General features: G+C 39.5%; 3 protein-coding genes across 3 annotated transcripts; 2 read left to right on the forward strand and 1 right to left on the reverse strand.

The window, feature by feature from the left end:
* Positions 1 to 2,726: 2,726 nt before the first annotated feature.
* RB195_012020 (uncharacterized protein) lies at positions 2,727 to 6,447 on the reverse strand (the record flags this gene model as incomplete). The annotated part of the gene is made up of 3 exons (XM_064193687.1): positions 2,727 to 2,830; positions 3,883 to 3,998; positions 6,431 to 6,447. The coding sequence occupies 3 exons, from the start codon at positions 6,445 to 6,447 to the stop codon at positions 2,727 to 2,729; spliced, it is 237 nt and encodes a 78-aa protein (XP_064051270.1).
* RB195_012021 (uncharacterized protein) lies at positions 4,739 to 5,118 on the forward strand (the record flags this gene model as incomplete). The annotated part of the gene is made up of 2 exons (XM_064193688.1): positions 4,739 to 4,862; positions 5,033 to 5,118. 2 exons carry the CDS (start codon positions 4,739 to 4,741, stop codon positions 5,116 to 5,118), a joined length of 210 nt encoding a protein of 69 aa, XP_064051271.1.
* A 19-nt stretch (positions 6,448 to 6,466) lies between the features above and the next one.
* On the forward strand, positions 6,467 to 6,980 carry RB195_012022 (uncharacterized protein; the record flags this gene model as incomplete). Its single annotated transcript, XM_064193689.1, has 4 exons — positions 6,467 to 6,563; positions 6,704 to 6,781; positions 6,842 to 6,862; positions 6,940 to 6,980. 4 exons carry the CDS (start codon positions 6,467 to 6,469, stop codon positions 6,978 to 6,980), a joined length of 237 nt encoding a protein of 78 aa, XP_064051272.1.
* Between the last annotated feature and the right edge of the window lie 6,380 nt (positions 6,981 to 13,360).

The following is a 13,360-nucleotide window of genomic DNA, read 5'->3' on the forward strand; positions in this document are numbered from 1 at the left end:
GTCCATACAAAAACTATCAAAACATTAAAGGCATCACCCCACGAATCTGGAGTAGTACGAGTTTCAGCCAGGCAATGGCTATGGGGGGTCGTAGATCGTGGGGAAGAGGCTGATTCCGTTCCTCTATGCCTGTATCAGTGTAAACGGCGCAATCTTTGCGCCCCGCCTGCGATTCGTCGAAAACCCATTCAGACGCAGGGATACAGGGAGAGATGAACGGAATCCCCCTCTTCCCCACAATCTACGAACCTGTGGGCTGAAACCCGCCCCACCCCAGATTCGTGGGGTGATGCTTTTAGATTTATAAGATTTTGACTCATGAGTTCGTACTTTGCTACAGAGAATAGCAAAAGGAAATTGCTTGGCAAAACCCACTCTGATCTGTTCAGCACAATTCACAGCAAAATGGTTGCCGTTCAAGGTTAGAATTTAATAGCTGACTGTAAACTTTTCTGAATAATGCTAGCAGCAAACTTTCATTTCGAATTTCATTCTCCAGCGCAGGACCAGGAATACCGAACTTTTTAAAAAGAATTTTTTTTTCGCTATGGTTTGAAATGATAAATAGACTATGCTGAATTCTTTGGAAATTGTTTGGCTATGTAGACGGATTACTTCAATCACTGCATTCGGCAGGTATGATTAGTTATCGATTAACGCTCACGATCCTTCTTGCCTCTGGAAATGCCTCCTCACGTTTTCGAGAAGAATCTTCAAGAATTCTCACGCACGAATGGCTTTTCATTTTTTGGCACTTTCTCACCTCGATGCACCATTCGAACGTACTGGACCCTCCTCTTTCTTTGTTTTCTGGAATTTTGTTTCACACATAGTTTCACGTACGTGACAGAATAGGCGGGTGCAATGATAGATTATGATTGTTCTCGAAACTAAGAAATCGGGGTATCAAAATTCAATTTTTGCACTTTAAATGCTGGTTCAAAAACCGCTGAAAGAAGCCGATGAAATAGTTTTTAATAATAAGAACAAAAGCAAAAATTTATTGAGATTTAGCACCAAAGTACAGTGGGTACCATGTGCTGGATAGAGCAGCATTAAAGTGTAGTTTAGTCAAAATGACCTGAGGGATCCTTTTTATCCGACTGCTGTTGGTTGCAGTCGAAGTGCGAACTATGCTAAGTTCACTCAGTCTGGACTGCAGAACTAGGCATGATTCCACCCCCATCGCAACCGATGGTTCCACCTATCGGCACCATGTTTCAAATAGTTTTGAACCGACCATACCTGTGCAATACTTATGAGTGACAGATGTGGTCAGCTGTCGTTCATTTGGTAATAAAAATTGTTCATTTAAAGAGATGTCCTCAGCCAAGTAACTGGGAGTTGACAGATAAGATTTAGGATATGTGTGTCCAATGCACCACTCGAAAGGATGAGGAAATCTTCTGTTACAGTTTATCCTGTGCCTTCTGTTGCAATCATCGGAAAATACAGGCGACGTCGTAGAATTTTTGTGCAACAGCGAAATCCTTAGTGGAAAACCTTTTACTAACGACGATGTGGCCTGTGTTATTATAGTATTCTCCACCGGGCGTTTCCTGCGTCCAACCCAAATAAGAGGGCTTTTGCGAATGCAAACTTCTATAAAAACGTGTAAGTCGATAAACTTGAAAGCCCCCTCCCCCTCCCCTACTCGTTCCGCTGCAGACATTAGCTCCCGATGTGATGCTCCTCAGGAGTTCTTCCGGAACCAATTTTGACGATGAAACAATGGCATTATAGAAGGCATGATGTTCTCTGTAGAACTTCTCCAGGTCCTTAAAGAAGGCTCGTCTTCTTCTCCATAGCTCGACGTTAGAAAGTAAGTGACGAAGGCAATCAAAGCTAGGGTTGACTCACACATAAACCTGGGATTTGGATCCGAAGCTGTTCAAACGACCGATATTCATTGTCACACTCGTGTTGGCGAAAGGAGTTGACTCCTCTCTCATCGCATGCTCCTATGGATGGTTCTTCATCAGTTTCATATGCGGTGCTCAGTGGATGACGTCGTCTCTTTTCAGTTAGTTCGATGAGGCCACTTTTGAGCTTCTTAGCTTACATAATTAGGTCTTCAACTGCCGCTTTCGATGCTACCATACGTCCATTGTAGGTACAAGTTTTCATTGTTGTCCTTTTCCAGTTTGACAGAATAGATGACATCTGCAATTCTATCCTTCCTGGCGCTGTCAAGGCACTCCTCCGTAGTCAGTAGACTCCTCCCTCTGTGTATGTCTAACGTTGAAACAAAATCCCACCGGCAAGTAGCTAATCTTTAATCACACGTTGTCTCGTGAGAGAGCGTCGAGTCCCTATGGGTGAACAGATGGAACTGGTTTGTTGAAGAATACCGCTTCTTTAGCACTTCCCAGTCACTTGATTGCAAGCTCATAGGTGGGTCTTTTCTTTGGATCTAAATGTGCCGCAAAGCAGGGATAAGGTCACTTTTGATTGGCGGTTAGACCACTATTCGCCGTCTGGAGATGCCACAATATTAACCAGCTCTGACTGCTAAATGAGGGAAAACCACGGACGAAAAAGAATTGAATATAACGCAATGGTAGAGGACTAGGATGACGTTTTGTGCCTACATAGACGTGCGCTAGCATCGGAAGCGGCAGTTGGAGACCTGGAGACCGAGGAGATCAGGTACGACGTCATGGGATTGATCGAAACGACTCCATCCCCGCAAAACGTTGTATATGAAAGTAGAGAAGGCACTTTTCTCATGAATATCCGGCGTCAGAGCTGTTGGCGGAGTCGCTGTATTTGCCAACTCGAGTGTGGTAATGTACATGCTCTTTGAACCCGAACAATTCACAACTTGAATCTTAAGTTCACGTATTAGATCAACGCCAGCTTTAACTATCTTCGTCGACTACGATTTAACCTCAAGCTACAAAGAGGAAGGGAAAGTTGAAGTTTTTCAGACCGGAGGAAGTTCTCCGAAGATGACCACGCCTTCCACAAGGTAATTATCACCACTTGCTGACTACAACGCCAAAATTGACTCCAGAAGGGCCCCCGAAAATGAATACATCGGAATCCACGATCTACAACGTAACGAATGTGGAGAAAGCGTTCCGCAGAATTTCTAACTACATGTTGTAACACATGGCAGAGAGAGAGAAAGTGATTCTATGGTGTCTGAAGTGGTGTATGGTTTCACCAGCAGATCGTGTTCTGATGATTACATGGGAACTTCTATTGTGTATCCGGATAAAAGAGCTTTCAGATGGCCTCACAAAATCTAAGTTTTCGATCCCACAGGAGCTCACCTGGCGTAGAATATGTCATTAGGACCGAAGCAAAGGTATAAGTTACGGTACCGTCCTCCTAGTCGGAGATTCTTGCACGCAAAACACTAATATGGGGAGCGTTCCTCCTTATGGTTATCTCCTAAATCACTCTTTTATCTTTGAGCTTTGAATATTTTGCATGGGATGATGAGGCGCCTGCGAGAAAAATCCCTGATAACGTAGATTTTTTAGGCTCTGAAGTTCACTACTTTAAAATAATTAGACGACGGATTGTAAAGAGTTCTCAAAATGATTAAGCTCGAATAACCGCAATAGCACGATTTCGAGACGTACCTATGTATTGAAGGGGTACAAGATACCCCTAAGTCGCTTTCGTCGACTTAAAGGTCGACATCAGCCCACGAATATGAGCTGGTACGGATTTCAGGTGGAGTACGCGTATACGGCATAGTAGATTATTGAAAGAGGAGTGATTCCATCCACTTCTTCCCTACGATCCCGTATAAGAATGCTCTACCTGAAATCCGTACCACCTCAGATTCTTGGGGTGATGCCTTTAAGGAAGAGGTTTGCTTGATTAGAATTGAACGTGAAGAGTCCACGTGAAGTGAAACAACCTCACCCAAAATACGTAGAGCTACTTTCGAGAACGCAATGCGAGTGTTGGAACGATTTGACATCAGAGTGAAAGTTGACGGCTGACAGCTGCACCATCTTCGTTTCGCCCATGAGACGATTCTGACAATATCAAGCATCGGGAAAGTAAAACGGACCTTGGGCGAGTTCAATGAAGATTGTGGTAAGCTCAGGCTTCAGACGAATTCGCAAATTTGTTCATGAGAAACAGATGGGTCCTAAATTCCTCAGCAGCCATTTCTTGCTTTCTCCACCACCACCTTATATACGAATACTGCCCTAGATCAGGTCGTTCTTTTTTAGAGTTAAGATGGGGGTGACATTAGTAGATAGTTACTAGCACAGGCAGCTTATTTGATGGTCGCATTGCAAGAAAATCGGCACCTACACAATACTGAAAGAGAGATAGCCGTCAAAAACTTGGGTCTTCAAAAATGTAAGGATTGAGTTGTCCACTCCAACAACCTGTATGGTCGAGATTATTCTTAGCTCAGCAGGATAGATATTTTGCTCGAAGACCAAAAAAGTTCAAAGTCATTGAAGCTGTGATTTTTAGCTATTCAACAGCAGTAATGTTTAGGAGCACAACTCTATGTATTTAGCCAATCTAATTTTGCTACGAGTGTTGTATAATATAACATTAGCGCAATATATTTGATAGCACTATGATGTTTCAAAATTTGTTAGTACCAACGGTATTTTAAAATGAGACACGTGAATCTGCACATATTCCAAAAATGCAGAAAGATTCGAATTTCTGCATTTGATTATGAAAAACATTAAATCGATGGTTAATGGAGAGCTGACAATGCATGATAGGAGCACATAAAACATTGTGAACGATGATTTTCAAGCCTCCGAAGCCTCGCATAGAAGTTTTCCTGCTGATTTCACTCCTAGTTACTGTCGATGCAATGTCGTTCAACAGAAGTTTGTCTTCTGACCATTTCGAAAAATGCGTATTCGGTGAGTACAGTCATTTATTACTGTTCACAACCAAGAAAAATTGGTTAGAGGTACGAGGGTGTTCTGAATTAAAATAGCGCGCTTCTTAGCTACATTTGCTAATATAGCATTTTCTTCTATACTAGTTTATATATATATATATATATTTATAATAACTATGGCATTCCCAGGGAATGAAACGGCTCCGAATTCTGAGAAAGTAACGAAGTCTCAAAACGAAAATACATATCGTTCGCCCCTGTTTTCCTGCTCATAGGTGAAACGCTATCATTTGTTAATGTACTGTCGACTGAATACTGTAACGTGACTTAACGTTTGCTATCTAATCAAAACTTTTAGCGAGTTTTTCCTTTTTGTCAGCTTTCTGTTTTTTGTCAGGAAAATTCTGTCTTTCTTCACTTCATTTTCACTTTTCTCAATTTTCCGAATGAACTCTCCAGCAATGAGTCTGATTTGAGCGTACTCCCCTACTTCAAAAAGTCTCCAGTTTAAAAAGCGTGAGAAATTGTTCTGAGCAATCACTATCAGTGAAACTTAAGAATATGAAAGTAATATTTTGAAATCATCGCTAGACGGAGTTTTGATATATTTTTGCTGAATCCTAAGACACATAAAAAACGCGTTAAGAAAAATTCCCACGTCATTTCTTCCGCTCTTTATGAAAATCTTTCCCAAAATTTAATTATTTAAATTTTATTTATTTATTATTATAATTTTATTTATTTATTTATTTAATTGCTAAATACTGCATTCTCAAATCATATCATCCACATACCGTGTAGAAACACCGCACATTGTTGACGTGTGGATACAACCAAGCACTAATTTCCCAATCGGGTGACTTTTCATATGCGTGCACTTACATATGTTCGAGATTCGGAACTCAAACCGCACACTTCTAAGAATTTTGTACATTGGGACCTAATGTGTCGGAGAAATCAGGCAATGAACATAATTCTCTACACATTTAGAAATCTACCAGCTGTTAAATAGATAGAAATAGAAAAAATAAAAAAATAAAAAAAATAGAACAAACACCAAATAGTCATCAGAAACACAAAAGCTTGTGGTGGTGTTAATAAGCGGTTACTAGTACGAGCAGTTACTGTGATAGTCAAATTTGCAGAAAAATTACACACCACCAAAATACCGAAGAAGAAGTTAGCATCGAAAACTTAAGCTACAAAAATCCTGAAAATAAATCTTTCACAGTAACAGCCCGTAGGTTCGTGTTTATTTGTAACCTAACAGCGAAGACACAGCGAACACCAAATAATTATCAGAAATATAGAAGCTCGTGGGTTTTTTCTAATCTGAAGCAAGAATGATTTGAACCACAAGTCCATGTGTCTACTCCATTTATTTCTCCTAGAAGTGCTATATAATGTAATTTTAGCGCAATCTATGCATTAGTACCAGCCATATTTTAAAAGTGCACACGTGGATCTACAGACATTTAGAAAATGCAGAAAGATTCGAATCTCTACATTTGATAATGGAGAACATTAAATCATTTATGATCAATGGAGAGGTGGAGCTGGATGATCGCAACAAATAGAAATAGAAACCTTGTGAACGATGTCATTCCAAAGCTGGTACCCAGTATGAAAGCAATTCTGCCGATTATACTTCTCTTTGTTGTCGATGTGTTCTCGCTCAACAGAACCTGGACTTCCGACCGGTCTGGAAGTGGCGCAATCGGTGAGTACAATCATTTGCAAGTATGTCATTCAATAAAAACGGTTTGATTAGAAGTATGAAGGGGTTTTTATGGTTACTTCCCGAGATACACTAGCTGTTGTTGTATATGTTCTTCTATACCAACAAGTATAAGTTCACAGGAAACGAAAGAGTCGCGGACTCTGAGGAAGGAAGAAAGAGTGCTGATGTGAAAAAATATAAAGCTCTCCCTATTTTCGGTGAGGAAATTTGACATTAACCTTGTTGACTACATAGTTTAATGCTACTCAAAATTTTAGGCGCATTGTTACTCGGCGGTGGTAAGAACTCATCCTCTTGTCAAAATTACTTTTTAGTTCAGTTCGATGTTATCAAATTTTTAGTGGTAATATTTTAGTGGTCGGATATAACATAGGAAGTCTACTCCGCCGCGGATAATGTGAGGCGCTGCTGTGGAAGAAGGCATAAACAGAATAATTAAGCAATAAACGTCTATTGAATGAAGATTGTTTACCATCGACAGTTCTCGTGTACATCCGGAGCTTGGTTTTTATAGAAACCTTTGGAATGCATCGCGCTTCGTTTCAGTTCTAATCGATGACCCGACGAGCACTACGGGAATGGGCCTTTCCCACAGATAAAGTTCACAAAAGAAGCTATATGTAGTAAAGAGACAGATACTTGAAGCTTGCCCGACCTCAGAATGCAAGGGTTCAGGAGTTTTGGCAGCATTAAAAGCTGTTATATCATGATCATGATCATGATCATGATATATAATTAACGAGCATAGTGCGTGTGTGTGAATGTGTGTCCGCCGTCGTCGGATTCCTGCGCCAACGGATTATGTCTTTCACGTCATTTTATGCCTCGAGTGATACTCTTGAGTTTTGTCTATAACATATTGATAAGGAGTGTTTGAAGCTGAAATTCGAATGTTCTCCAAATGTAGAACTGACGCTTTTAAAAAGAAGGCTATGAAATCTTTCGCCTTTAGTTATAATATAAAAAAGGAAGAATGATTGTTTTGGAGATACACGAGTTCCTGATCAGTGGAGCGAGCAAAACAAACACCACAGAAAGTCTGAAGTCCGGCTTTAGCCGGACGTTCAGACTGGTATTTAATAACGGGCCTATTCTGACGAGTGTGTGTGTGTGTGTGTGTGTGTGTGTGTGTGTGTGTGTGTGTGTGTGTGTGTGTGTGTGTGTGTGTGTGTGTGTGTGTGTGTGTGTGTGTGTGTGTGTGTGTCAGTCGCGAAATTCGAAAAGGGGGGGGCGCAACGGGTCCACCGGTGTCCGATTGGTGCGCTGGCGCTAGATAGCTATAAAATGGGATTAGACGGGTCCCGCGGCATCGAAATGGTGCGCAATGACTTCGTGTGCATGTCGCAGAAGGTGAATGAGATGCTTCATAGCCGTGGCCACTGGGCGCGTTGCTTTTCACCTTTATGACTTCTCCACGTGTCTATTTCCTTCTTCGTTCGCCTCAAGTTGGTAGCATGCCTCCCTCAGAAAGTGGAAACATGCATGCAAACGGCTGCTTAAATAGTAGCGAACAGTTAATAAGCGAATGATCTGAAGTAGAACGTTATCTTTATCAGTAGGATAAAGTCTTTAACATCATTTTATGCTAAGACATCACTCACTGATAACTCTTGGAGAGAAATAGGAGGAAAACCCAAATTTCGAGTAATACTTTCAAATTGTGTCTACAATATATTGGTATCGACAGAGTGTTTGAAGCTGAAGTTTGAATATTCTCGAAATGTAGTACTGGCGCGGTTAGAAAGAAAACTATGAAATCTTTTGCCTTTATTTACAATAAAAAAAAAAGACGAAGAAAGATTGTTAGAGATACGCAAGTCTAATTTCACAGAAAAGGGTACTAATATTGATTTTTGTTGATCAGTGAAGGGGAGCGAAGCGAACAGCACAGAAAGTCCGGAGGCCGGCTTTAGCCGGACGTTCAGACTGGTATATAATAACTTCTTATTATTATTCTTATTCTGTCACGTGTGTGTCAGTCAGGAAATTCGAAGAGGGAGTGCGACGGGTCCCCCGGCGTCGGATTGGTGCCTCGGCGCCAGATATCCATAAAATGGGGTACGACGGGTCGCTCAGCGTCGAATTCCTGTGTCATAGTGTAGAAGTATCGCAGAGTAACTTTGTGTGCATTTCGTAAAAGGAAATGGAATCTTGCGAACGTTTCATAGTCGTATCCACTTTCTGCATTCCTTTTTACCTCTACGATTCCTCCGTTCTTCAGAAAGTGGAAACACGAATGCTAACTGCTGCTTATATTGTGGCCAACTGTTTACATGATCTAATGTGAAACACTACCTTTATCAGTACGATGATGTCGTTCACTTCATTTTATGTGAAACATCATTCTGTGATAACTGTTGGGGGAAACAAGAGGGAAACCTACACATTGAGTAATGATTCCAAGTCGTGTCTATATTACATTGGTATCGACGGAGTGAGGCGAACACCACAGAAAGTCTGAAGTTCGTTCAGACTGGTATATAATAAAAGGCTTATTCTGTCGTGTGTGTGTGTGTCACGAAATTCTAAAAGGGGTATGCGACGGGTCCACCGGCGTCGGATTGGTGCGCCGGCGTCGTAATGCTATGGAATGTGGTGAGGCGGGTCCCACGGGGTCGAATTACTGTGTCATGGTGTAGAAGTATCGCAGAGTAACTTCGTGTGCATGTCGCAAGAGGTAAATCGGACGTTGCAAACGTTTCATAATCGTATCCACTTTCCGCATTGCTTTTTACTTCTACGATTTCTCCGCATCTCAGAAAGTGGAAGCAGGAGTGCCACCGGCTGCTTAAAGAGTAGCAAGCTGTTTATATGATCTGACGTGGAACGCTATCTTTATCAGTACGGTGATGTCGTTCACGTCATGTTAAAACATTATTCTGCGATAACTGTTAGGGAGAAGCAAGAGGAAAACCCCTACTTCGAGTAACACTTTCAATTCGTGTCTACATTATGTTGGGAACGAAGAAGTGTTTGAAGTTTGAGTATTCTCCAACTTCAGAGCTGACACGTTTAGAAAGAAAACTATGATATCTTTCGCCTTTATTTATAATAAAAAAAGAGGAAAAGAGGAAGAAAGCATTGTTAGAACAACACAAATCTAATTTCAGAGAATAAAAACTAAAACATAGAAGAAAAACTTAGATTACAAAAATCTTGAAAATAAATCATTCACCGTAATGGCCCGTAGGTCCGTGTTTATTTGCCGTTTAACAGCGAGGACACAGCGAGGACCAAATAATTATCAGAAACATAAAATCTTGTGGGTTTTTTTTTTTCTAATCTGAAGCAAGAATGATTTGAACCACAAGTACTTGTTGTGTGTTTATTCCATTTATTTCTCTCAAAAGTGCTATATAATGTAATTTGAACTGGCTGGATCTGCACATATTTAGAAAGTGCAGAAGGATTTGAATCTCTACATTTAATGATGGAGAACATTAAACCACTTATGATCAATGGAGAGGTGGAGCAGGATGATCGGAGCAAACGAAAACCTTGTGAGCGATGTCTTTCCAAAGCTGGTACCCAGTATGAAATCAATTCTTCCGATTTTACTCCTCTTTGTTGTCGATGTATTCTCGCTCAACAGAACCTGGACTTCCGATCGGTCTGGAAGTGGCCGAGATACACTGGTTGTTGTACTATGTCCTTCTATACCAATAAGTATAAGTTCATAGGAAACGAAACAGTCATGGATTCTGAGGAAAAAAGAAGGAGTGTTGATGTGAAAAAATATAAATATATCTTCCCAAGAGGCGGGTGTGGTGGAGCGGTTAGAGAGGTTAGAGGTTTCGCCTCCTGCACGATCGATCGGAGGTTCGAAACCGCCCTGGTGCTCACCAAGCCTTCCATCCCTCCGGGGTCGATAAAATGGTACCGGACTTGTCTGGGAGGAGAAAAACACTGACTTGACATATCGGCTAGCCACCGCAAGTCATTGTATAGGCCAGTCACACGTTCGTGAACCTCCAACGATTCTGAATTGAAGTAAACGTGGGGCGCATCCCAAGCGGATTGATTAACGCCAGAAAGTTTATCCCCTTATCCTTTAAAGACTTAGCGCAAAATATCACTTTCTACACTGATAATTTTAGCAATTTATTGTTCCGATGGCACAATGAGTGTCAATGAAGGATAGTCGCTGATTGGTACCACTGATTCGCGGGATTAAAACAAGTCTATTTTTGTAGTTTTTTTTTTTAAGTTTGTCCTTTCTTTGCATGCATCATCATGCAAAGAAATGTTGTTTGTCATCCACAAACTTCCATTTCTTACAAGTAGAACAATTCTATCCACAAAATGACTAATTATATGCCTCGGCCTTTTAATACCTATAGAGAAAGAAACAATTTTTTTTTTGTTTTGAACGATAGCATAGCAAAAATAACAAAATATCGATAACAAACAAAAGAAAAAACGCAAATAGAAATAATGGATATGTGATTTTCATTTCCATTGCCTTCCATTTTTCAATTTCTGTCTTCAACCTTTTCTTTTCCTCATTTTCCTTTTCGCCTCTTCTGTAAGAGAATAAAGAGGAAAAAACATGATTGAGGATGACCATGAGACGATGAAGTAGAGTAAGGGAAATGCGGTAGAAACTGAAGAAATTTGATCATCACAAAGGAATAAAGAGTTAGAAGAAGGAGAATGATTTTTTTTTTAAATCTATGACTCTGTGAACTTGTCTCTAAGCATTCTGGATCACTAATTTCACGAATTTTAGATTGGACCACGATCTCTTTCGGTTTTTGTTCTCGTGTGTGACCATTTTTCATCGTCACTCACCGTCCGCTTCAAAAGTTTCATTCGGTCGATTTCGTTGGGTTTCACATGCATCGTACTTCCAAAAACCGTACTATAAAGATGACAGAACTGGCATAATGTACACATGTTGTATGACATGCCTTCCAACAATGTTCATGTGCTGTGTGCTCTCGGAAAATCTGCAAAATCTGGATGATAGAGTGCAGATTTCTATTAGAACTGAAACTACTACACTTATATACATATTGAATGCTAATAAATAAATAAGTAATAAATAAATAAAAATAGATAATAAATTTCAACACTCGAAAGTGACAATGGGACCTCGCCACCAGGTTCGACACCTGATTGGGCCAAACTACTCCAGAAAAGGTAGGAAAAACTACACCTTGAAAATGAATAATTAATATACTAAAAAAATAATATAATAAAATATAAAAAAATAAAATAATTAATACTTAATATTGTTTTCTTCAATTTAAACATGAATTTAATAAGATTTAACATCAAGAAGATCTTATATGGTGTGAATATTGTCAAGGTTAAATAGGTAATAACTTATTAAGTTATTAACGTTATTAACTTTAAATTGCTAACAACTAAAATATTTTTGGAAGCATTATTCAGAAGGTTTGCTCGAAAAACACTCTTCGATTTATTTCTCATTTTCTGAGACATCTTAGTAGTTTCTGGAGGTTCAGATATCAGTTTTGTGTATTTCTCATCCAGAAATTAGGAAAACGTAAAAGAACGAGGGAGGCCAGAAAGCAAAGAATGGAGAGCTATTCTCCACTACAACAACTGGAAACCGATCTGTTTTAGATCAAAGGTGATTCGAGTTCCTGACGATTATTCAAGGACATACACTTTTTCACGTTCAAGTATGATTCAGAATTTTAGCAAAGTTTCCCGTCCTATGAGAATGGAGCAGCGTTTTATAAAATTTGTATTATTTCACCTCTGTATTTGGACAAAGGATCTGAGGAAAATCCTAAATACACAAAATTTCTCATTTCCAGATGGTATGTTTCTTTTCAAATCTAGAAAAAAAAGTGAAAAATCGAGAAAAAGTACCAAATCTAAATCCCAAAACACTAACACTAGGTGACAAAAAAATATATGACAAAATGACTATTTTGCACGTAGAATCTTCTAATAATAAATAATACATCTAAAAATATTTTTTAAAGATGTCTGCCTCCTCCTGATTTAACGATATTTTAAACCTAATATTTTTACGTCACCTGAACTCTTTTGCTCATTAAATTTTATTAAATTCATGTTTACGTTGCGGAAGATGATATAATAATGGAATATTCATTTCTTAGGTGTAATTTCAGGTTTTTGCCTTTAATGCAAACCTGCTCTAGCTCTAGTTGTCGAACCTGCAAGGCACTACTCTCAATCGTCTCAATTTCAGTTATTTTCGAGAACGACATTAGGACCTCTCCTCTCCTGTTTGACTCCATCCCTCATTTTTACATTTGTTTTCCATCTGATACCCAAAGAAAACTAGGAAGTCCCAGAAAATAGCATTATAATTTTTCCACGAAGCAAATCTTTCTCCTCAAAATGTTTCTCAAGTTGCTGTTTTTTTTTTTGAGGTTATCCTTCAAACAACAATTTTCATACAATCTGAGCTTTTTTTTTAAGCTATTAACTCCAACTAAATTCGAGTTTAAATTGTTGAAGGAAATATAATATTGAAATCTTCACTTTTTAGATACAATTCCTGGTTTCTAACTCTTTCGCAAAAAGTTACTCCAGTCAATCGATAAACAAATCAACACAACAGGTGGGGAAAAGAGAATGGATATAATCTGTTGACGTTTATTTAAAGCAGCGTATCACAGCGAAATCGTAGGTGCTGAAAATTTACAACGAGTAGGAGTGTAGTTTACGGATATGACGATAATCACGCTCAATTCTGCCTGGTAGTTCAGAAAAGAAGCGTGAGAAAGTGTTGTGCTATCCTGTCTCCCCAACGATGCAACTTGTTACGCCAC

This window comes from Necator americanus, chromosome III, assembly GCF_031761385.1.
Source record: "Necator americanus strain Aroian chromosome III, whole genome shotgun sequence".
Taxonomy (NCBI): Eukaryota; Metazoa; Nematoda; class Chromadorea; order Rhabditida; family Ancylostomatidae; genus Necator; species Necator americanus.